This window comes from Vigna umbellata, chromosome 1 (genome assembly GCF_029865625.1).
Source record: "Vigna umbellata cultivar VRB3 chromosome 1, Vumbellata_1.0, whole genome shotgun sequence".
NCBI classification, from domain to species: Eukaryota; Viridiplantae; Streptophyta; class Magnoliopsida; order Fabales; family Fabaceae; genus Vigna; species Vigna umbellata.
Window position 1 is genome coordinate 60,599,986 of NC_142165.1, and position 23,534 is coordinate 60,623,519.

The window sequence follows — 23,534 nt, forward strand, 5'->3', positions numbered from 1 at the left end:
ACAACTCCTCCTCTACTCTTCGTCTAATATTTGATTTCTCCTTAATCTACTTTAGTATTCCTATCTTTTTTTTTTAACTTTAACTTCAACTCTTTCACTATTTTCTTTTCTCCAATCTTCAAGCATCACCTATATGCAGAACTAAGTTGATTTCTCAAACCTTGCCACACTAATGCTTACCCCAACACTCTTTTCATTTAAACCTTTGAACTTAACTCTTATTGTACAACTATTGATATCTGATCCTCTCGCTCGGTTCTTGAAACACTTCCAAGTAAAAACGACGGTTCTATACTTCAAGACCAAAACTCTGGTGTTTTTACTTTCAAGCTCCAATACACAACATCTAGCTATCTTTGAGAGAAAAAAAACTTGTCTCAAAGGTTTTTATTAAATCTAAAGAAGGTATAAAGGTAAAGTTATCCTTGAATCTGTATCCCTCTATCACTATAGAGCACACCACAAAAAGACTCAGACCATAACTCTTCCCTCCCGAACCTTAAGAATTAAGAAAGGAAATTCGTCTCTGATAAAGTCATGAGTGTGCACCCTCATTACTCTTATCAAGACGTTTTTCTGTTCTTAAAACCTTAAGTAGGTTGCACTCACTCTACGATTTAAACTTAAAAACACATGACAAATCATGTCACTTAGCCCTCTTCTCTGAAAGGCAACTTAAACGTACAACCCACATGTCATCCTAAGGACGAATTGCTCTGATACCATTAATGTAACATCCCAATATCTCACACTGGATAATTCATAATTTATATATTGTAACATTACATTTACGGTAACATTCCGTAATCTCACACTTAAAGATTTACAGCTGATATATATCTATACATATTTTAAACTCAGATTTCAACTATAAACTTCTAAATATAACTCGAATTCTTCTAACTTATTCTTCAATCTCTTTCTTCATTGGTACTGGATCATACGACATTCCTTCATCTACTCCCGTATAACAAATTATACGATCATCGTACATACCCAAACACAAACAACACAAACAAGTAGGGTGAGCTAACATGCAACACTCATTTATAAAACATGCATAATTGCTTTGATACTAACATCATATAATAATTATGTCATACACCCTCAAACCATCATACCATAATTCCTATCATACACTCGTTCCAAAATACCCAAAAGACACTCATTCCACAATACCCAAAAAGACACTCATCCCACAATACCCAAAAAGACACTCATTCCACAATACCCAAAAAGACACTCATCCCACAATACCCAAAAAGACACTCATCCCACAATACCCAAAAAGACACTCATCCGGATGATACGTTGATGAGCGGTCACGGGAGGTTATGCACTTGTGATGACTTCTACTTCTTCTTACAAATACACTTCCAAAATACTTCATACCATTCACAAGGTTAGTCCCCTCACTATGTCCAAAACCGGCACATAGACCAGGACCTCCTGCTCCTCTCACCACATAATTCATCCTTCTCTACTTGAGACTGGATGATTATTAGAGTATCAGGATAACCTCCAACTACAGGACCCTCAACATCAACATATACACAATTACCACATCAATACAGAATCTCTCCACGAGACTCATACAATGCTCACATTTCTCAACTCACATTATACTATTACGAAATCTCCCCATAATACTCATATCATGTTCGGATGCATAAATTCAAATCCAATATAATAAATTACAATCATCACAATTAAAATTCACAATTTCGTATCTACCACAATAACATAAATTCATTCCAACGAGATATATTGCATAATAATTTAACAGTACATAATCTGTTCAACAAGAATTAAGTTAAAAGTTTGTCGAGTAGACTTCCAGGAAAGAGAGGTGCGTCACAATGGACAACTTAAGTACCAAGTCTTTCCTTAGCCAAAGTGTTCCTCAACTAGTTTTTAACAAATTTCTTATTTACAGATTCAAAATAACAGCATATAATATTGACACAGAAATTCAAGATAAATAAATAGTAAGCATTAACAGTATTCACACATAATTTCAAGACATGAATAGTAATAAAACAGTACTATATCATAACATAAAAGCTTAGAAAGGTTAGCTCCCCTACCTCTATTCCAGACTTCTCTTGCTCTGAATTTGCTTCCCCGAAAACTCTTCAGAACCTCTACTCTAAAATTTCTTCCTACTCCAAAAACTTCCTAATTTCTTCTCTTCTCCTAATTTCTCTCTACTTCTTGGTGCAAAAACTCCATTCCTCTGATCTCTATTTATAGGTAAAAATTTTTACTATTCATTAATTTTTTAATATTATTTATTATTTTAATATTATTTTAAAAATAGTATTTTAATGAACAACTTGATAAATCTTATCCCATCTCCTTCCATGCTACGTAGGAATTCTTATCCTTCCAATTTTTTTTATTTTATTTTATTTTTTTTACTATTCACTTTTTACTATTCACTATTCACTATTCACTATTCACTTTTCTTAAAAATTCTGAATAAGAAAAAAATTTGAACTTCTAAAATTACAATAATTTTATATCCAAAAATTTAATTTTTTTCTATCCATAAAATTATTATTACAAATAAAATGCTAAAATTTACTATTATAAATATTTTTCACGAGTCTTACAATTTCTCATCCATTGTATTTGTTAAGCTAGACAGGGACAACTATCTACTATGAAATCATTGGTGCTTTTTATTATCAAAGGTTGTAAACTTGATGGGTATATGCTAGGGACAAAGGAGTGCCTTGAAGAATTCAATATTTTTGCAGAATCAAGCAAAAAATGCTTTGACGATTGGTTGGCCCATGAATCAACTCTTTGGATGGTTGATGAATTTAATGATTGTTGAAATAACAACATAGTTTCTGCTTTGTGAAACCTTAAAACAATTTTAGAATGAAACTCAAAGTCTAGTCGGTGCTCACACAAGGTCTGAAATCACATATGATTTGAGTTTCATAGCATCAGAAAAGGAGAGGTGAAGAATCTCATTGACAAACTTAAGCTTGTAGGCTATCTTATTTACAACTCTGATATGATTATTGTTACATGCTCTGGTTAGCAATATCAAAAGTATGCCAACAAGTATACTAGGTTTATTGTAGTAAACAAGTGTCATATCCATAGATATTTTGCGGAAATAACTATTTTGTGATTAGTTTGATTTGATATGAGATTGTTTTTATGTAAAAAGTGTGAGTATGGAGGTCAAGAGTTTTGTCACTTTAATCTAGAAATCGATTTAAGCTATCAAAGAAGTGATTATAGTATTAAAATCGTGTTGGAGTCTTATTTCATATATCCCTCCTCTCTTGTATCATATTTTCCTTCAAACTTGCAGCTTCAATTGATCAAGTCCTAGGGGTGCTCTTTATGGTACTTTAGGCCCATCCCACGACCCAAAGACTAGTATTTTTCCTATTGTCTAGTATAAAACATGCCAGTGACCGCGTACAACTCACATGCATTACAAATAAAACTATATTCCAATTGAACATCTCTAGCCTATTTCATCCAGAAAGATATAGGAAAACTAATTGGACCACAACTCAAGAATAGCTTATGCTCAATCTTAAGCCAGTTAAACATGATAAGTGATTAGTTCATCCCACAATAAAGCATAAATCAATTAACTACTTAAATCAAATGAAAACTCCATAAATGAAAGTGTCAAAGAATATAAGAGAGTTTGAATATGCTACATCATGTTTCAACACAATGGAGGTTTAATTTCTCACGAATATGGAAAGAAGTACATGCAAGAAGGAGGAAAACATCTCCTCATCCTATAAGAATGTGTCTATGAAATACAAGGATTATGCGTCTCTCTTTAAAATCACCCTAAGAAGGCTAAAACCAAATTCCTTTCTCTCTCTAGTTCTCTCTTGCTCCACCTCTCTTTTTGAATCTGTCTAGAATGTTCTATTTATAGACTCTCGCGTCATGGCTCAAGTGATGGTTCATGGCTCTAGCGTTGAGGTTTCCTCCCTTGGTGGGTTTCCTCCACGGCTTAGGCTATGAATTCCTAGGCTAGAGTTGTTCTAGGTTACTTAATATTGAAGCATTCTTCTAAAGCTCAAGCTCCAGCTCATGGCTTAAAGAATCCTTCATGCATGAGTTTTCTTTGTGGTTCAAGACCTTAGGTGGTGCTACAACCGTGGTAAGGCTGATTCTTCTAAAATGGTTAGATTTCTTCTTCTTTTCTACAATTTATAGATTTAACTCCTTGAATTCTTGTGTTTTTTCAAATTTAGTAAAATTGGGGGTAATTATCATATAATTTATACATAATCAAAACAAGATACGTGTTAATTAAATATTCAATTTCACAAATATCAAGCACTTATCAATTATTTAAACCATTCTAAATATAATCATAAAATAGTCAAGCTATTTAATCAAACTAGTCTCAGCAGCATAAATCTTAATGCACTAGTAAATTTTGTTTAGAAAACTTATTACTAAGGCAACAATTCCAACTCGAACACCAACTACAAAGACTTTGATTTTAGAGGTTAGAGAATACGCAAAGAAGAGAAAGAATGTCTAAACCAACCTATCAAGTTTGCAACAAGGTTGAGCATACAAAGTAAATTACTATTGTGGGTTTGACAAGTCTTACTCAAAGAATGTCTTGAAGAAATCTTTTTTGTATTTTTTATTGTCATTTTTAATTTTAGAGAAATTGAACTCAAGGGAAATCACATATTACAATTGGGTTTGACGTGCTTGAGAGCTATTCTTATTTTTGTCAAAGGTAAGAATAAAAATCTCAAAAAATAATTTTGCTTCTTTTTCTTTCCTTTTTCAAAATTTATTTGTTTTTCTTTTCATGAATATATAGGTCATTCGTATGAACGAAGAGGACCATACATATGAAAAAATTAAAAATTATTTATGTACATGCTATAAATTTTAGGCTAAAGATTATAAAAAAATATTTGTATGTTCAAAATATTTCTATCACGAAAGAAAAGAAAAAAATAAAATTATGAATATGAAAACATGTTAAAAGAAATCATTTTACCTCCTTTTATTTTTGAAATAAATTCAGAGGAACTGGGCTCGAGGGAAATCATACATAGCAAGTAGGCCTAATAGGATCAAGAGTTGTTCTTCCTCTTCTTCTTTTTACTTTCATTTTTTTTTTTCAATTTTTTTGTTTTTTTTAATTTATAATGAAAACAACTGGGAAAATTATGTTTTTGATTTTTAATTTCTGAGTTTATTTGAAATAATTTCAAAAAATATGATGTCAAGTGAAAATTTTGAAATGTAAAAGAAGTTTTTTTCTTTTTTTTTTCAAAGAAATAGGCTCAAGGGAAATCATATATGAAAACTAAGCCTAATGGACTTATGAACCTGTTCTCCGATATCCCATTGAAGAACAAAATATCTTGGAAAATATGAATTTTGTATTTTTATTTTCATTCTCTATTTTTTTTAATTATTTATTTACTTTTCATTTTTCCTTTTCTTTTGAAATTTTTAGAGAAATTAGACCCAAGGAAACCATGCATATCAACTAGGCCTTATGGGTTCGAGAACTATTCTCTCTGCTATCATAGTGGAAAAACTTGGAAAAATATGAGTTTGTTTTTTTTTATTTGAATTGATTTTCATTTTTTCATTTTATTTTGAAATTTCATTATTTTAGATCAATTTGAAAAATATAAAGAAAATAAATTTATATGCATGCTACAACAAAAAATAAAAAATAAAAAATTAAAAGAATTAAATGTATATTTGAAACATTTTTTATCCCATGAAAAAAATGAAAAATAGAAAAAAAAACATTATTGATTTTCATATATTATGCTTTTTTTTATTTTTTTTTCTTTTGTTTTTTTTAACTTTTTCAAAAAATGGTACCATTGAAGGCTCCAGTAATTGGAACTATCGACACAATGAATCTATTTTAATATAAAAGGAGAGCTTAAACGCGTTACGCGACATGAGTTATTGTGAGATTTGAGAGAGTGAGCTTTGAGAGTTTGTGAGGAAATCTCTAACTTTTTTTGAGAGCTTTTGAGTGAGTGAGCCTCTAAGTGCGCAACCTTCTCTTCATCTGAATTTGTGAGGCTTCTTTTCTTTCAATCATTTCCTTTTTATTCCTTCTTCCTCCGTTACACCTTCTTCCATTTGTTATTATACTCACCTTGCGATGTTTCGGTTGAATTGGTTCGCGGGTCGGTCGTCCTTCTTTGCTCTGCTCTCTTTTGATCTTCAATCCTCCCCGAGAACATGATCCACTCCAATGTGTTGTTAACCTGCAGAAGACACTCCGACGCTCAAGTCAGATATGTTTCATAAAGAGGTCTATATTTTATTAGGATAGAAAAGGATGATTGTACCTAGTCATCAGTTTTCTACTTATAAGGCTTGTGACAGCTACGTCCATTGATTAACCATTAGTGCAATATATTTTAGGTAATCAAACCCAATAATTAATCATTAATGCTGTATATTTGTAGAGCGAAGGCAATCTGACCTATTAGTACTTGCTTAATGACAATCAATTCCGATCCGTATACTTCATATAGTACATAAGTCCCCGAAGTCCGAGCAAGCTCTTTATTAAAAGAGGTGCGTAGGGATTATTATGAGCTTTAAAAGAGGTCGCTCACCTTGTATTTAAGGAGTCTATCTTCGATGCTTTAAGTCTTCATTGCTCTATGTACCGAGCGGCGAACTCTAGGAGTTCTCTTTGGATCTGTTCCTTAGACTGAACAAAAAATGCTAAGAATTCTCTTTGAAACTTTTTCCTCTGCAAGAGATTTTCACTCCAAAAAATATGCTTTTAAATAAAGTAAACGCTTCAATATTTATTTTTATAATGAAAAGGCATTAGAACCTGACAAAGTTGAACTTGTTGAGTAGTGATTGATAAGAGTTCTTTTTCGAACTTCCTACATTCAATGGGGATTTCTAAAACCATTTTTCTGACTTCCCCCCAAGCGGCTTGAGGCATAGTCATTTTTCTGACTTCCTGCGTTGAGCGGAGATTTCTGAAGTCATTTTTCTGACTTCCCCCGAGCGGCTTGAGGCAGGAGTCATTTTTCTGACTTCCTGCGTTGAGCGGGGATTTCTGAAGCCATTTTTCTGACTTCCCCCGAGCGGCTTGAGGCAGGAGTCCTTTTTCTGACTTCCTACGTTGAGCGGGGATTTCTGAAGTCATTTTTCTGACTTCCCCCGAGCGGTCTTGAGGGAGAAGTCATTTTTCTGATTTCCTGCGTTGAGCGGAGATTTCTGAAGTCATTTTTCTGACTTCCCCCAAGTGGCCATTATAACCTGACCAAGTTGAGGTCTGACCTGCACATAATATTTTATAATTTAAAATTAAGAGTTGTTAGAACCTAATAAGGTTGAACGTAGCTCTGAATCATCCTGTGCATAATATTTTAAAGCTCTGAACTATCCTGTGGATAATATTTTATAATTTAAAATTAAGAGTTGGTAGAACCTGACAAGGTTGAACGCAGCTCTGAACCATCCTGTGCATAATATTTTATAATTTTTATATATTAAAATTAAGAGTGGTTAGAACCTGCAAGGTTGAACGGTTGAACGCAGCTCTGAACCATCCTGTGCATAATATATAATTTTTATAATTTAAAACTAAGAGTGGTTAGAACCTGACAAGGTTGAACGCAGCTCTGAACCATCTTGTCCATAATATTTTATAATTTAAATTTAAGAGTGGGTAGAATCTGACAAGGTTGAACGCAGCTCTGAACCATCTTGTGCATAATATTTTATAATTTAAGAGTTGGTAAAACCTCACAAGGTTGAACACAGCTCTTTACCTTCCTATGCAGGATATTTTTACTCACAAAAATATGAGTTAAACAAATATATTATAATTTATAAATTATAATGAAAACTGGAACCTGTCAAGGTTGGATGTAGGGCTGAACGTTCCTGAAAGTTCTAAAAACAAAAGTCATGCCTTTTGGAATTATTACGGAATTTTTTACTCTTGTTGCAAAGCCCGGTGTTGATCTGAAGTAGCGATGTCGAGACCGAGCGGGCGTCTGGTTCTTCGTGGCTTCATGGGGATGCCGCTCGACCCCACGGTGGGCGCCAAAATGTTTCAGTTGAATTGGTCCGAGGGTCGGTCGTCCTTCTTTGCTCTGCTCTCTTTTGATCTCCAATCCTCCTCGAGAACGCGATCCACTCCAAGGGTTGTTGACTTGAACAAGACACTCCGACGCTCAGATATGTTTCATAAAGAGGTCTATATTTTATTAGGATAGAAAATGATGATTGTATCCGAACATCAGCTGTCTACAAGGCTTGTAACAACCACGCCCATTGATTAACCATTAATGCAATATATTTTAGGTAATCAAATCCAATATTAATCATTAATGTCGTATATTTGTAGAGCGTAAGACAATCACCTATTAGTATCTGCTTAATGACAATCAATTCCGATCAATATATTTCATATCTAATTTTGCTTTTCTTTTAAGCCACTCTATCCTGCTCATGTTTTTTCTTTCGTTTAAATCTTTATATTGTCACTAATGATGGGATATATCGGTTGAAAAATCATTATTAACCTTCCTTCATTTGATGGTATGAAAGAGGAACACGGGTAGAACAAGGCCACTTGTCCCTATTAAGAAGAAAATAAGGAAAAGAACTTTTATTTTGATATGAAAAAAATTTGGCCATAGACTCTTTGAACTTAAATCCGGTAGGATTCCTTGCAAGGAACGTGAAATAGATATATCCGTAAACATCAAGATTGTACTATGGAAAAAACTAACTTAAAAGAAGACAAACACATTTGACATGGTATAATCACTCTTTCACTTTTGCATGTTTTTTATTTTTTAGATTTCTTTTTTACAATAGAAAGAAAATGAACAAAAAAAATTAGAAAAACTGAAAGTTGATTCTAAGATAGGATATAAATTGGAACAAAATTTTATTTTTCTCGTTTGATTGTATTGATTTATCTTACTTGTTGAATTATATTAATTTATTTGATGAAATTTTGGCAGTTTGGATTTTGTTCTTTTTGAATAGATAATATGATTAAACTTATTTGTTGTATTCGTATGATAGAGGTTTTCTGAATTGAATGATAATGAATCTGATAGAGTAAGAAGCCGTAGACGATGGGCTGGTCTAAAGTTGGAAATTTTTGTAGGTTTGAAGACAGTATTGTGGTAGGCTTACTTTTCTGTTTGAAAAAGTTGACGAAACTTTTTGGAGAATTTCAATAATTGGTTGGGGAAGAAATTGAGGGAATAGTAGTGAATCTGGTAATGGTATGGTTCCTTTATAGCCTGTGAAATAACACCTTTTTTTTGCTCTTCATTCGTAATCTGATAATGGTATGGTTGAGAGATTAAATTTTTTTATTTCATTTTTTTCTATTATTATTTTTTAAAGATGTACTCACATAATTTTTAATTATATATTTATTTATTTATTTATATAATATTATTATAAAAATAAAATTAAAGAAAATGACAGGTGGAATTATTATACAAATAGAAACACATTAATGTTTTATGAAATGAAAAATATTTTTATTATTTTTTTATTTTTAGTTTTTATTTATTTCGACAAAATTCAATAATGACCATTAGATATAAATACACGGGTCAAATATTTTACCGCAACTGATTATGGATGGTTGAGTGACAATAGATTTTTTTCTGGATTTTTGTTAAAAAATCATATTTTATTTCATTTTATCAATTTTTATTTCATACTTTTTTTTAAAATTATTTTAATGAATTAAAACATAATTTTTAAGAAGTCATTAAATTTAAATTAATTTTAGTCAATCATATTTTAAATTGAAATATTTTTACTAATTAAAATTATTATTTTTTATATTATTTAAACTAATGAATCTGTTTTATTTTAACTTAATTTATATTAATTATTTTTTATTTTAATTAATATTGCTAATTTTTTTAAATGATAACACATTTTTTAACTTATGAAAATAATTAACTTTTATTTTAAACTAATTTTAATTTCAAGGATAAAATTATAATCTTATAATTTTATTAATTAAAATATTTTTTTAATTTATCACATCCATGAAATTAAATATATATTTTTATTTACTTTTCAACTTCCACTTTTTTCTTATATTTTGTTTTTCTTAAATTCATTATTCCACATTCTCACATTTAGACGTTATTTAGATTAAGTGTAAAATGGTAGAAAATTAGAAGAAAATTTAGGAGTGATGTGAATGGTTTAATAAACAAAAAAATATTTTAAAGAATAAAATTATAAAATTATAATTTTATTTTAGTGTTTAAAATGTAATTTAAAATCAAATATTATTAGTATAAATTATGTTAAAATAAAATTATTGTTATTATTTAAAATAAAAAAATTTAATTCATGAAATTATATTAAAATAACATGGAATTATTATAACTATTAGATAAACACATTTTATTTATTATTATTTTATATAATTATAAAATATATTCAGAAATATTTAATTATTATATCTTACATTATAATTTTAAAATATAAAATAAAATCAATTTAAATTTTTAATAATTGATTTAATTTTTTTGATATTGTTTCTCCTATAAATCTTCTCAACAATGTAGAGAAAGTATAAAGATTGATGAATTATAATTTTCAATGTTAATATTATTTTATTCCTTGACACTCCCACTTTGAAGGCATTTCTTTCCTTGCAAACTTTTTATTTTTATCTTTTATTTTGAATACACTCTATTTAAAAACTAAATTACGAAATGCCTGCCTGCAATACCAAGTGAAAGGTAGTTGAGCATGTGTTAGTTGCATGCTATTTTTTTTTTTATTTTTAATATTCCTTGAAATTTGAGGTTGAAAATAAATACACCAGGCAGGTTTCCTTCACTTTCTTTCTTTTTCGTATTGATAACTGCATGGCCCTCACCACAGAGATACAAGTCTTCCTTAATTCCAGTTTAATTTATTTTCAGAAAGCCCGTTTGTTTTATGTTCTCTTTATCTTTATATTATTTTCTTTTACATATCTTTCTCTCAATTCCTTTCCATCTCATTCAAATTTTTTCACAATAATTTGTTAACGTGATTAAACTTTTGCATTCAATGTATTATATTTTAATAGTTTTAACATTATTACGAAAGCGTCAAATATCCAATAAATAAAAACAATTAATTTAAATAAAATATATAAAATATCATTATAGTTATTTAATCATAATCATAATATCTAACTTTATATATAATGATGTTAAAAAAACTAAGAGTATTTATACATAGTCTGATTTGTTTGGAATTAGTTTTACAAAATTACAAATATACATAAAATTAATTTTAGTGTCTATACATAAGTTTTCTCACCTTTTAGTCTTGTTTCACTGAAACATTATTCTATGCTCACACCAATAAGATGATTATTATAAAAGAGAAACACAATAAAACATACAAACAAATAAAAAGATAACCTAATTTTTACAAAAGAATAAACATGCATTTTAGATCAATAATACAACAATTACACTCTAAATTCAAGCGACAATATAAGCATACACATAAACTCTACCATTTAAATATATGTATTGATGTAGGACTTTGGCGATTTATGCACTTGTAGTGGTGAAACAACTTACTCACCCAAGCTACCACACAAGGTTAGTTTGTCTACTACCTATGGCCAAAGAACCATACCATAAACTAGGACCTCCTGCTACTTCTCACACATAACTCATCATTCTCCACTTAAGATTGGTTGGTTATTAGAGTGTCAAGATAACCCCCGAAATGTAAGCCCTACATCAATACATACATTGTTTGAAACAACCACAAGAAATTCTCTTGGAACTCTTTTCACATCATTCTTTAACAATACATACAACCATATTCATCAAACATAAAACATCCATAATTTCCACACAATTAAGCATTGATTCTATATAAAACAGTTCAAACCAACAAGAATTAGAAAAACACAAAAAGCATAAACAAAATCGAAAAAGGACACCCAACGAATTACGGAGAAAAAGGGTTCTAGACTTATAGGGAAGAAGTGACACTCAACACCACCAAGCACTGCTCAGCGCCCAACAAACAGTGTCAACCCAAACAAAGAGCCCATTGATTTCATAATGTTCAATGACCTATAGTGTTCTGTAGTGCCTAAACACAAAGAGCCCACTAACTTTGCAGCTCAATTCCCAAACTGGTCGTTCCATGCCTTGGAGCCCAGTGGCTCTCTGACTTTGGACTGCTAATTGTCACTCTAAACCCTCAATTCCACATCAGAAACCAGTAGCTTTCATTCTTGATCTGCGTGTACTCAAGTCTTATGCAATTGACCAAATTGGTATCCTTATAATTGTGGTTGTTTGGAAAACATATTTAAGCCTTATATTGGATATCAATTTACTCATTTTGCAAGTACCAATTAACAAGCAGTTTCATCAGTATTTTCTCAAACTAAACCATAAGATTTTCAAACCAAAAGTTCAAGCAAGTATATCACAACACAATAGAACTTCAACAAACTCAAAATATCTCAAATGCAGCAACTCAATTCATTAATTCAACTTAAGTATACTATTTCAAAATATCAAAATAGTAAAAAACATTAAAAAAAATAGCTTCCCTTACTAGTTAGAAAGTCAAACAACCCTAAAAGAACTCAAAACAACACTAAAGATCAAATAACTCTATCTACCCCCACAAACACAAAATCATGATCAAGTTACGTCGTTAAAATCATTGGTCAATAGAAAACCTAATGGAAGACGTAGATGATACATGTGATAGAGTTAAGCTCACATACATCCAAAAACATGAAAAATAGAGAAAAAGAGCATAAATTCATTTATTCTTTAACAATAATTGATTTGATAGGAATAAAGACCTTGTTGTAGTGATCACTTAGGTACTTTCTAATCTTAAAATAAATCACCTAACGATTAGAACACTAAAAAAGATGACAGAGGATCATCAAAGAAGAACCAGTTTTAATAAGATAATATGAATTTTAAGTAACGAGATTCATTAACAAAAATTTTCTTTTTACTTTTAGGTTTTTAATATTACTTCCATCATTTAAACACATTATCAACTCTATTATTTACTCTCAAATCTTGTACGTCGAAGGTGAACTACAGCAAAACTTTATTGAGGAAAGAAAGTATTTCAACATCTTTTTGTGAAGTAGAAAACGCATCATAATAAATCAAGCAGATATTCCATATATGAGAATTAAATAATTAAAATTTAATTATAACTAACATTGATGTGATTCTTTATATATATATATATATATATATATATATATATATATATATATATATATATATATATATATATATATATATATATATATATATATGTAATCAAATATGCATATAGGAATGATAAAGAAGTTTATATTTTAATTAATTTTTTCAATCCGTTTATATTTTGACAGAGAATATTAGTTTTATTTAATAATGGCAACAAAAATTGAAGAACAATAATGAAAGAAAATAAATATATCATAATAGAATGTTTTATACATACAGTACATATTGCATATAATTTATTTTATTCCATTCCAATTATAGATACTAGATGGTTTAGAGTTAATTTAACTTTCTTCATCGGATAGGGTAGGAATGCTTTGTTCGTTTCTAAAGAAGTTGTGAGGATCAACCTTGGTCTTCACTTCAGCCAATCTTCTGAAATTGTTACCGAAATACTTGAGACCCCAAATGCTGGCTTGGTCGTAGCTTGTGTAGCCATTGTTATTAACTCCAATGTCAAGGTCTCTGTAATTCAGATATGCAGCTCTCGGAGACTGTGAAACATAAGGTTCCATATATTTGTACAACTTTCTAATCCAATTCATGTACCTTTCTGCAGCCTCATCCCCTTCCTCTTCCCAAACGACCACATAGTGAATATGAAATATGAATCCAGATCTGTGTGAGAATGCAATTTCAGATTCCGATATCTCATCCATTTTGCCTCCATAAGGGGCGAATTGAAGCTCACCATCTGGAACTTCATACAGCAAACGCCATAACCCTTGTAATCCATCAACAGGAATGGGTTTCCTAACATAATCAGATTTTGCTTTGTTTATTCCTGGACGAAATCGACTTCTGTTCAGCAAAACTTCAGGCTCTTCATTCATTTTAGATCCAAGCAACACAGCATTCGCGAAAACAACTGAACCAATCCAACTAGTCTCAGTACAGTCTTTTCTGTCCAAACCCAACTCCGGTAAACTCTTTTGCATCAATGGAATAAGTTCTTCTACACCTCCTTGAAACATGGACACAAAATTTGCTTGTATTGTTTGCTTTCCATCTTCAACTGAATTTACCTTTTTCACGTCCACCCTAATGAATATGCGCTCGTCCATTTTATTGGCCACAAGCTGCCACTTTTGAATGATCTCGGTTGCATTCTCTTCCAATGTCCTTGCAACATTGAACACTGTCACAGTTGATGGAACTGGGACTAGCTTTATCTTCCAAGCCACGATGACTCCAAAGCTTGCTCCACCACCTCCTCTAATGGCCCAAAACAGATCCTCACCCATGGCTTTTCTGTCAAGAAGATTACCATTCACGTCTATTATGTGAGCATCAATGATATTATCTGCGGCAAGACCGTACTTACGCATCAAGGATCCATAACCACCACCGCTGAAGTGGCCACCAGTGCCTACAGTGGCACACACACCCGCTGGGAAACCTAGTGTTTTGCTATTCTGGCTAATGGTGTAGTAAAGTTCACCAAGATTTGCCCCAGCTTGAACCCATGCAGTTTGGTTTTCTACGTCAACTGTGATATTTCGAAGGTTGAAGATATCAATGAGGACAAAGGGAACCTGGGCAACGAACGAGAGACCCTCGTAATCATGGCCTCCACTTCGGGTTCGAATCTGCAAGCCATGGCGTTGGGAGCACATTATGGTGGCTTGAATGTGGGAAACGTGGAGTGGCGTGACAATGACTTGGGGTTTTGAGCTTAAATTGGAGAACCTATAATTTCGAATGGCCATGTCCAGTATAGAGGAGTATGAAGAGTTGGTTTGTGTGTAAACAACATCGGGGATTGAGTTGGAGATATGGGGATAGTTGTAAAGACATCGAACAAACTTTTCACGAGTATCAAGTGAAGGAGGTTCAAATGAAAATAAAAAAGCAATGACGGTAGCAAAGGTGAAATAGGAGCTTAGATACTTCATTTTTGTGAATGGTTTGTTGTTTATATGGAAGTGCTAAGTGTTTAATTTATAGTAGACTGGAGTTTAATGTTGTGTTTCACTGTTTCACTTTCTCTTATCACAATGAAAATAAAAGAGCAATAACAGTGAAGAAGGTGAAGGTGAAATAGGAGCTGAGAGACGTGCTTTCTATATATATATGGTAGGTTGGTTGTCGATATGATAAGTGCAATTTAATGCGGAAATCGTCGAGCTTGACGTTATCATCCAGAAGTGTTGATTTATCAACTCATGCGCAAAACTCGTGTTTATAGAAAGATTCTTTTGTCGGCCTATATTTATGTAATGAAAAATAAAATAGTTACTTAATTCACAACCTAAAACTAAAGAAACATTTCTTCAGAATGATATCCTTCGTCCAGATAAAGTAAAAAAATATATGGAAAATGATACTTTAACAACCTCTTTTGACAACATTTAGACACGGGACATGTGTCTAAATGGGAGTGGTCCACGTGGAAAATCAAAATGAAAATGAAATTTGACGTGGAAAGGGGATGGGCAGGGTGTTCAAGATGTGCGTTTCAAATTTGAAATTCATTTTGGAAGAATTGTAGAGAGAGAAGCGCGAAGGTTGAGAGGGAGAGTGTGACCTAGAGAGAGAGGCCGAGAGAGTTGGAGAAAGGGAGTTCGAGAGAGAGAGGTTTGATGGAGTGCTTGCCGGAGTGTCGCCGGACAACGTTGAAGGCCGTGTCGGAGCTATTCAAGCCCTCCAACCGGTACCGATTCACGGCCGCCGCAGCTCCGACGTTGGCCAACGAAGCGAAGACGGGATCGTGTTCCGTCCGGCCCAGCGAAGTAGGGGCGCGTTCAAGGTCTCACTTCGTCCCACCTCCTTCCGTCCCTGTGCCGGAGTGCCGCCGGAGCATCGCCGGAGTGTCGACTGTTCGGTGGACGAAAAAGAGGGGTTTTCCGGGTTATTAGTCCCACCCACACATTTTTCTTCGTCTCTGTTCCAATCGGCACACCTTGTGTTCACTCAAGGTTCGTTTTTTTTATTCCAGTGGATTGAAGCTTTAATATAATATATGCATGATGTTGTTTGTGGATGATTTTGGTTATGTATGATCCGTTGTCTGTAAGCTGTAATAATATGACTTGTTGGATAAATTAAATGTGTGGTGATTGATACTATGGACATGAGAACATAAACATTATTCCTTTGACGATACTGAAAATGTTTACGGAAAAAGTGGGAAAATTTATGGAATAAATTTCACTTTTTGTGCTTTACCTGTAATCTAGATATTTGATAAGTTATTAGATGAAATAAATGTGGTTGGATGACTTGGGATTTTAGAAGGTCCTTTGATATAATTAATGATATTGTGTGTGTGGTTGTCCATTTCATGTTTATCCTTTACAATTTGACATATAATTGAATTCTATTGCATTTTGTTGTGTTCATGATTTTTATAGATGTTGTTTGGTTAATCTTACATTGTTGTTGTAATTTTGTTGGATTGGTAGTCATGGATTGCACAAAAGAAGAAGGTTACAAGAATGTAAGTAGATTTAATATTATCAAAACTTATAACTTTCTTTGAAAAGAGGGTATGATGGTTTTTTTGTTTGAAAAGAGGTTATGATGGTTTTATTGTTTGAAAATGAATTGTAGTTGCGGTTGCGGGCATGGAGTGACACAAAACCGATAGTCGACCTTAATTCTATACTACGCCAAAGTGATAGGACACGTATCGAGGGGACTCCATTCAAGTGGTGTCTTTATATGAATAATCCAATTGAGTTCTGCAGTCCTTTGTTCAAGGAAATGGTTAGACGTTGGGTTTGCCGCAACGAATGTTTTGTTTTGAAGCAAACAATGGTACCATTTATAGTTGGCGATGTTTGCATGGGTTTAGGGTTGGGTGTTGGTGGTTTAGATGTAAATTTTGATGATAACTTTGATGCTGTTGTTTGTCATCAATTTTCATCAAAGTCGTTCACTCTAAAAGATGTCATACATAGGATAAAGTTCTTAATTCAAAATAATGACATGGATGTTGATTGTGTTTGTCGTTTGTATATTTTTTAGTTTGTTTTATTGTTTTCTACTTTCCTAGACATTCAAAGGCAGTTAGTAACATGCCTTTTACAGTATTAGATAACATCGATAATTTGTACCAATATAATTGGGCAAAAGTTGTGCACACATTTGTGGTAAATAGTTTAGGAAATGCGTCAAGGATGATAAGGCAACGTGACATAAGGGACCTAGGTCTCAGTGGGAATGTTGCAGTGTTGCAGGTAACAATTTTAAAATTTTATTACGTTTCATGTGGCCGTAATTTGTTTATTATATGATTTTCGTTTTGGTTAATATTTGTTTTTTAGCTATGGGCGGTTGAACGTTTGGGTTTAGCGGACGGTGCACATCACATTGTCTTCCCGCGAGTAATAAATTGGCCTTCGCTTAAGTTAAGGTCTAACAAAATAGAGGACTTGTTTAAACGGAAAGAGGTAAGTTAGTTCTTATTTTTATTTACATTTTTAATAGGTAGTACATGAATTGTGTTTTTTGTTATTTAATGATTACTTATATATGGATGTTTATAGATATGTTGGGAGTGGTTTTTGCGGGAGGAGGATCGTCGAAACTCAATCGTTCGTGCGGCCCTTCATTTGGAACAAGGGCCAATACCGGAAGATGATGGACATGAGTTAGGGTTGAGTTGGGAACAAGTGGTGATGAAGAAAATTGAAGACAACCAAAGAAAAATGGTTGCAATGAATAAAGATTTAAGAACTTTGGCTACAATGGTAGGTGTTGGGAAGAAAGAAACAGAGCAACCTTCTTTTTTTAAAAATGGTGGTACATGTGGTGTTGATGTTGAACGTGATGAAGTTGAAGGTGATGATGAAGAAGGGGATGATGGTAAAGCAGATGATGGTCATGTTGATGGTGGGGCAGATGGGGAAGGCCAATGTTTTGAAATAGTGAGGTATAGTGATGTGGGTGGTTGTTTCGAAGAAGAGAAGGAGGACGTTGAGGACGTTATGGATGTTACACCTCTTGTATGCACTGTGGCACAATATGATGATAATGAGGATGATAATTTATTGAATGTAAATCCAAAATACTTGTACAACTTGGTTATTCCGTTTAAGCTTCCTTAGAGGTAATGAATTTGATAATTTGACAATTTTTAAATTATATTTATTAATAGTGTGATGATGAAACATGTTGACTTATGTGATATTTTTTTTTAGGGTTGTTTCTGAAATTTGCGGTCAAACATTTGGAACCCAAGAGTGTTATTCTTTTGGACCTAGGATGCAGCTTGGCAACATGGTAATAATGAAATTTGGTGTGTTAATTTATGATTTAGTTTATATGTCGGTTGAATTGTATAGTATTAAGAAGTTCTTGGTTGTGTAGGGGATTTTGTTTGGCACATCCGTGTTCATGTTCTTTGAAAGAAGGAGCACTGGACTAGTGAAAAGGATATGTTTTAGTCCATTATATGCGGTTGGTTAAAATAGTAGATATTTTATGCTCTTAATATTCTATTAACATGAGAATGAAAGCTAACTATGTGACTTCCTTGCAGACCCATGTTTTAATTGACTCAAGAAAGAGAAAGAGTAATCGCAAAGTTTGGACATTGAATGACTACTGTCACTACTTCCAGTCTAATATCATCGGATTTGATGACATTGTTAATGCCGAATTTGTTAGTGCAATTACATTTCATTTAATTAATTTCGACAATATGTTTATGGTTATTCGTACTTTATGGTGTGATATTTTATTTGTTGTAGTTGTTTGTCCCAATTATCCATGACGGGCATTGGTGGTGCTACGCTGTGAAGATTCCATCACTGCAAATGTTTGCCCTGGACTCTTTTGGGCACAAAAGAAAAGAACGCCAAAAGATTGACAATGTCATTGTATGTGTAGTAATTGATGTTTACTTTGTAATTACAAATTTATTAGGGGAGTGTGTTGTTTTTCAGGCACATAATCTTGCATTGCTTTTTGGACATTTGTTGAATTGTTCGGAAGACAAGAAACCATCATTGGAGGTACAACACTTGCATACTCTAATCCAACCAAACAAGTATGTTTGTAATGTTGATTTTTGTAAATATAATATTTTATTGTATAATTCATATGTTAAATATCATACTTGCGTTGTTGGACTTGTTTTGTTGTAGATTTGATTGTGGAGTAATTGTTTTGAAAATTATGGAGTTGTGGGATGACATTGAGAAATATGAAAGAAACACAATGCCCAGTTACACAACTGTAAGCTGTAAAAATTTATATGTTCTGCATCTTTCATACGAATGTTGCATTTGATTCATGTTTTGTGCATTACTGTCTTTGCAGGAAGAACTACAACAAGTTAGGAAGCAATATGTTTGTCAATGGATTTTGGATGTGGACAACGTGCGGAGGAATCAAGTGCTGGAAGATTTAGGCATTTTGTCGAATGTTGGAGATTATTGATGAAAGAAAACTTGTTACTTTTCATATTTATGTATTGGTTGGACATCAAATTTGATTTCACAAATTATTGAGAAATATATTTGGCAGTTGAAATTCAGTTTGTTGTACTTAATTGACTTTCATGTGCAAAACCTTTTACCCAATTACCTAGTTGGCCTTTATGTGCAAAAAGTTATACCCAAGTACACACTTATTTAGCCTTTGGTACCAGTTCTGTTCCTGCACCTGCAGCGTTACCAATTGTGCTTTGTGTGCCACGAATTTGTTAATTAATTCCTAAATAATTGTTTCCAAATTACTCAGAAATAGATGAAATGAGCTACAAGACATGAGGCACTCCAAAATGAGTGTGGTGGACCAAGATGGCCCTTCTGTGCAAAAAGTTACACCCAAGTACCCACTTATTCAGCCTTTGGTACCAGTTCTGGTCCAGCACCCGCAGCGTTACCAATTGTGCTTTGTGTGCCACGAATTTGTTAATTAATTCCTAAATAATTGTTTCCAAATTACTCAGAAATAGATGAAATGAGCTACAAGACATGAGGCACTCCAAAATGAGTGTGGTGGACCAAGATGGCCTTTCTGTGCAAAAAGTTACACCCAAGTACCCACTTATTCAGCCTTTGGTACCAGTTCTGGTCCAACACCTACAGCGTTACGAATTGTGCTTTGTGTGCCACGAATTTGTTAATTAATTCCTAAATAATTGTTTCCAAATTACTCAGAAATAGATGAAATGAGCTACAAGACATGAGGCACTCCAAAATGAGTGTGGTGGACCAAGATGGCCTTTCTGTGCAAAAAGTTACACCCAAGTACCCACTTATTCAACCTTTGGTACCAGTTCTGGTCCAGCACCTGCAGCGTTACCAATTGTGCTTTTTGTGCCACGAATTTGTTAATTAATTCCTAAATAATTGTTTCCAAATTACTCAGAAATAGATGAAATGAGCTACAAGACATGAGGCACTCCAAAATGAGTGTGGTGGACCAAGCTGGCCTTTCTGTGCAAAAAGTTACACCCAAGTACCCACTTATTCAGCCTTTGGTACCAGTTTTGGTCCAGCACCTGCATCGTTACCAATTGTGCTTTGTGTGCCACGAATTTGTTAATTAATTCCTAAATAATTGTTTCCAATTTACTCAGAAATAGATGAAATGAGCTACAAGACATGAGAGGTGTGCCAGTTGGAACAAAGACGAAGAAAAATGTGTGGGTGGGACTAACAACCCGGAAAACCCCTCTTTTTCGTCCACCGAACAGTCGACACTCCGGCGATGCTCCGGCGGCACTCCGGCACAGGGACGGAAGCAGGTGGGACGAAGCGAGACCTTGAACGCGCCCCTACTTCGCTGGGCCGGACGAAACACGATCCCGTCTTTGCTTCGTTGGCCAACGTCGGAGCTGCGGCGGCCGTGAATCGGTACCGGCTGGAGGGCTTGAATAGCTCCGACACGGCCTTCAACGTTGTCCGGCGGCACTCCGGCAAGCACTCCGTCGAACCTCTCTCTCTCGAACTCCCTTTCTCCAACTCTCTCGGCCTCTCTCTCTAGGTCACACTCTCCCTCTCAACCTTCGCGCTTCTCTCTCTACAATTCTTCCAAAATGAATTTCAAATTTGAAACGCACATCTTGAAAACCCTGCCCACCCCCTTTCCACGTCAGATTTCATTTTTATTTTGATTTTCCACGTGGACCACTCCTATTTAGACACCTGTCCCGTGTCTAAATGTTGTCAAAAGAGGTTGTTCAAGTATCATTTTCCAAAATATATTTATGAATACCAAAAACATACGTTGATATTTAAAATATATTTTATAAAGAAAAACTGATTAATTTACAAATAATATAATATGATAAGAAAAAAAGATAAAAAATTTAAATATATAATAGATAGATAAAATTAAAATATCTCATATCATTGTTCTAAATTAAAAAATAATCGCTACACAACAAAAAAATAATAATATTTTAATTATTTTTATTTTATTTTTTGTCATAAAACATTATATTATTAAATTATTAAGATAATTTATTACTATTTTTCGATAACTAAGTTACTATAGTTTTCCTAGTTTTTTTATAGCTATCCGTGGGACAGAAGATAAATAAGGAATTAAATAGGCGTGTTCAATGCTTCTTTTTAGCAGTCCCCACCACCTTCTTATTTTCATCCTTCACCTCCAATATGTTAAAAATATCTCCTCGGAATTTGAATTCATGTTAAAAAATTTACTTAATCGTCCTTTAAAATCTTTTAAAAAATTTACTTAAACATTAGAACATCAATTAATTTTTTTTTTCAATTTAATTTTCTGTGATTATTTACTTAAATATGTATTTGAATACCAAAAACATACATTGATATTTAAAATATATTTTAGAAAGAAAAACTGATAAATTTACAAATAATATTATATGATAAGAAAACAAAGATAAAAATTTTAAATATATAATAGATAGATAGAATTAAAATATATGCATATCATTGTTCTAAATTAAAAAATAGTCATTACACAACCAAAAATATTACTATAGCTTTCCTACTTTTTAATAGCTGTCCGTGGGACCGATGATCTTATTGCAGAAAATTTTTCTGATCTTGTATTTGTATATAACTTTTGAATAAAATTTGATATTATCATGATTATATAGAGAAGAAGCAAAACATATATAAAAAGAAGTACAAATTGTACATATATCTAATATTATAAACTATAGAGTGATGATACATGTTTTTGTGTATTATGCGTTTGTTCTTTTAAGTAACATAACATTTACAAGATACAACATTTAATAATAATTTTGTTTTAAATAGTTTGAAATGTTATAACGCAATTTTATTACACACTTGTGAGTTTTATAAATTATTATTCTGGCTAAATATAGATCATTTGTTTACATCGTTCAACACTGTTTTTATCAATCGTAAATACAGTTTAAGTTATGTTTGTTGATTAAATTTTCAAACAAAAGTTGTTAGACGTTTTTGCTCTCTATAAATCTTTCTTAACAATATTTTTTTAAAACATAATAAAGGAAAAATTGTTCCAACACATATTTTAGAATAAATATCACGTGAAAGATGTGATTGAATTATGAAAGACTTCACCTACCAGATATTGCATCTCAACTCCCAATTACGTGTTTAAGAGACCCAAGCATAATAAAGTGATTTTTAAAAAATAATATTTTTTGAAGAAAATTTATTTAAATATATTTATTGCAGAATTATTTTTTTTAAATAGGTTTATTGGAACATTATTGATGCTATGTTTGACTCTTTATATTTTGTTTCATCAAAATGAGAAGAAAAATAAAAAAAATGAAATTAAAATTAAAATTATGAAAAAATAATTTAAAATAATTCATTAAAAATATTAAATTTAAACTTTATATAGCAGAAGCAACAAAATAAAAAATAATTTATGATTTTAAAGCAATATAATTTAAATATTTAATTTAGTATTTTTTTTATTTTATTTAAAATAAAAATATTATAATAGAAATATTTACAACCGTATTGCAATAATAATGTTATAAATTATATTAAAAAATTTGTAACATCTTACTTAACAAGATACAATTATAAAATAAATAGGTTTAATCATTATCCACGTTTCTTGTTTTTGTTGGAAATTGCAGGTCGATCCTTGAAAGTTTTTTGTTTCAATTAAGTCTTTAATTTTGAAAAATTAGCAATGTAACTTTTGTCTCAATTGAGTCTTTAATTTTGAAAAATTAAAGTAATATAACTTTTGTCATTAAATTTGTTGAACAACGTTAAAAAACAGACATTGCATGTTGTGTAATTTTTAAATGACGTAGCTCAATGACGTGAAATTTAACAT

General features: G+C 32.1%; 2 protein-coding genes across 2 annotated transcripts; one reads left to right on the forward strand and one right to left on the reverse strand.

Moving 5' to 3' along the window:
• Nucleotides 1–13,469: 13,469 nt before the first annotated feature.
• On the reverse strand, nt 13,470–15,257 carry LOC124822241 (tetrahydroberberine oxidase-like). The gene has a single exon (XM_047294229.2). The coding sequence runs from the start codon at nt 15,188–15,190 to the stop codon at nt 13,580–13,582; it is 1,611 nt and encodes a 536-aa protein (XP_047150185.2). The 5' UTR covers nt 15,191–15,257; the 3' UTR covers nt 13,470–13,579.
• Nucleotides 15,258–15,877: 620 nt separating this feature from the next.
• Nucleotides 15,878–19,682, forward strand: LOC148205954 (uncharacterized). The gene is made up of 11 exons (XM_088105812.1): nt 15,878–16,044; nt 17,293–17,476; nt 17,564–17,689; nt 17,786–18,330; nt 18,440–18,521; nt 18,609–18,698; nt 18,781–18,903; nt 18,992–19,120; nt 19,187–19,290; nt 19,388–19,478; nt 19,563–19,682. The coding sequence occupies exons 1-11, from the start codon at nt 15,878–15,880 to the stop codon at nt 19,680–19,682; spliced, it is 1,761 nt and encodes a 586-aa protein (XP_087961938.1).
• The last annotated feature ends 3,852 nt before the right edge of the window (nt 19,683–23,534 follow it).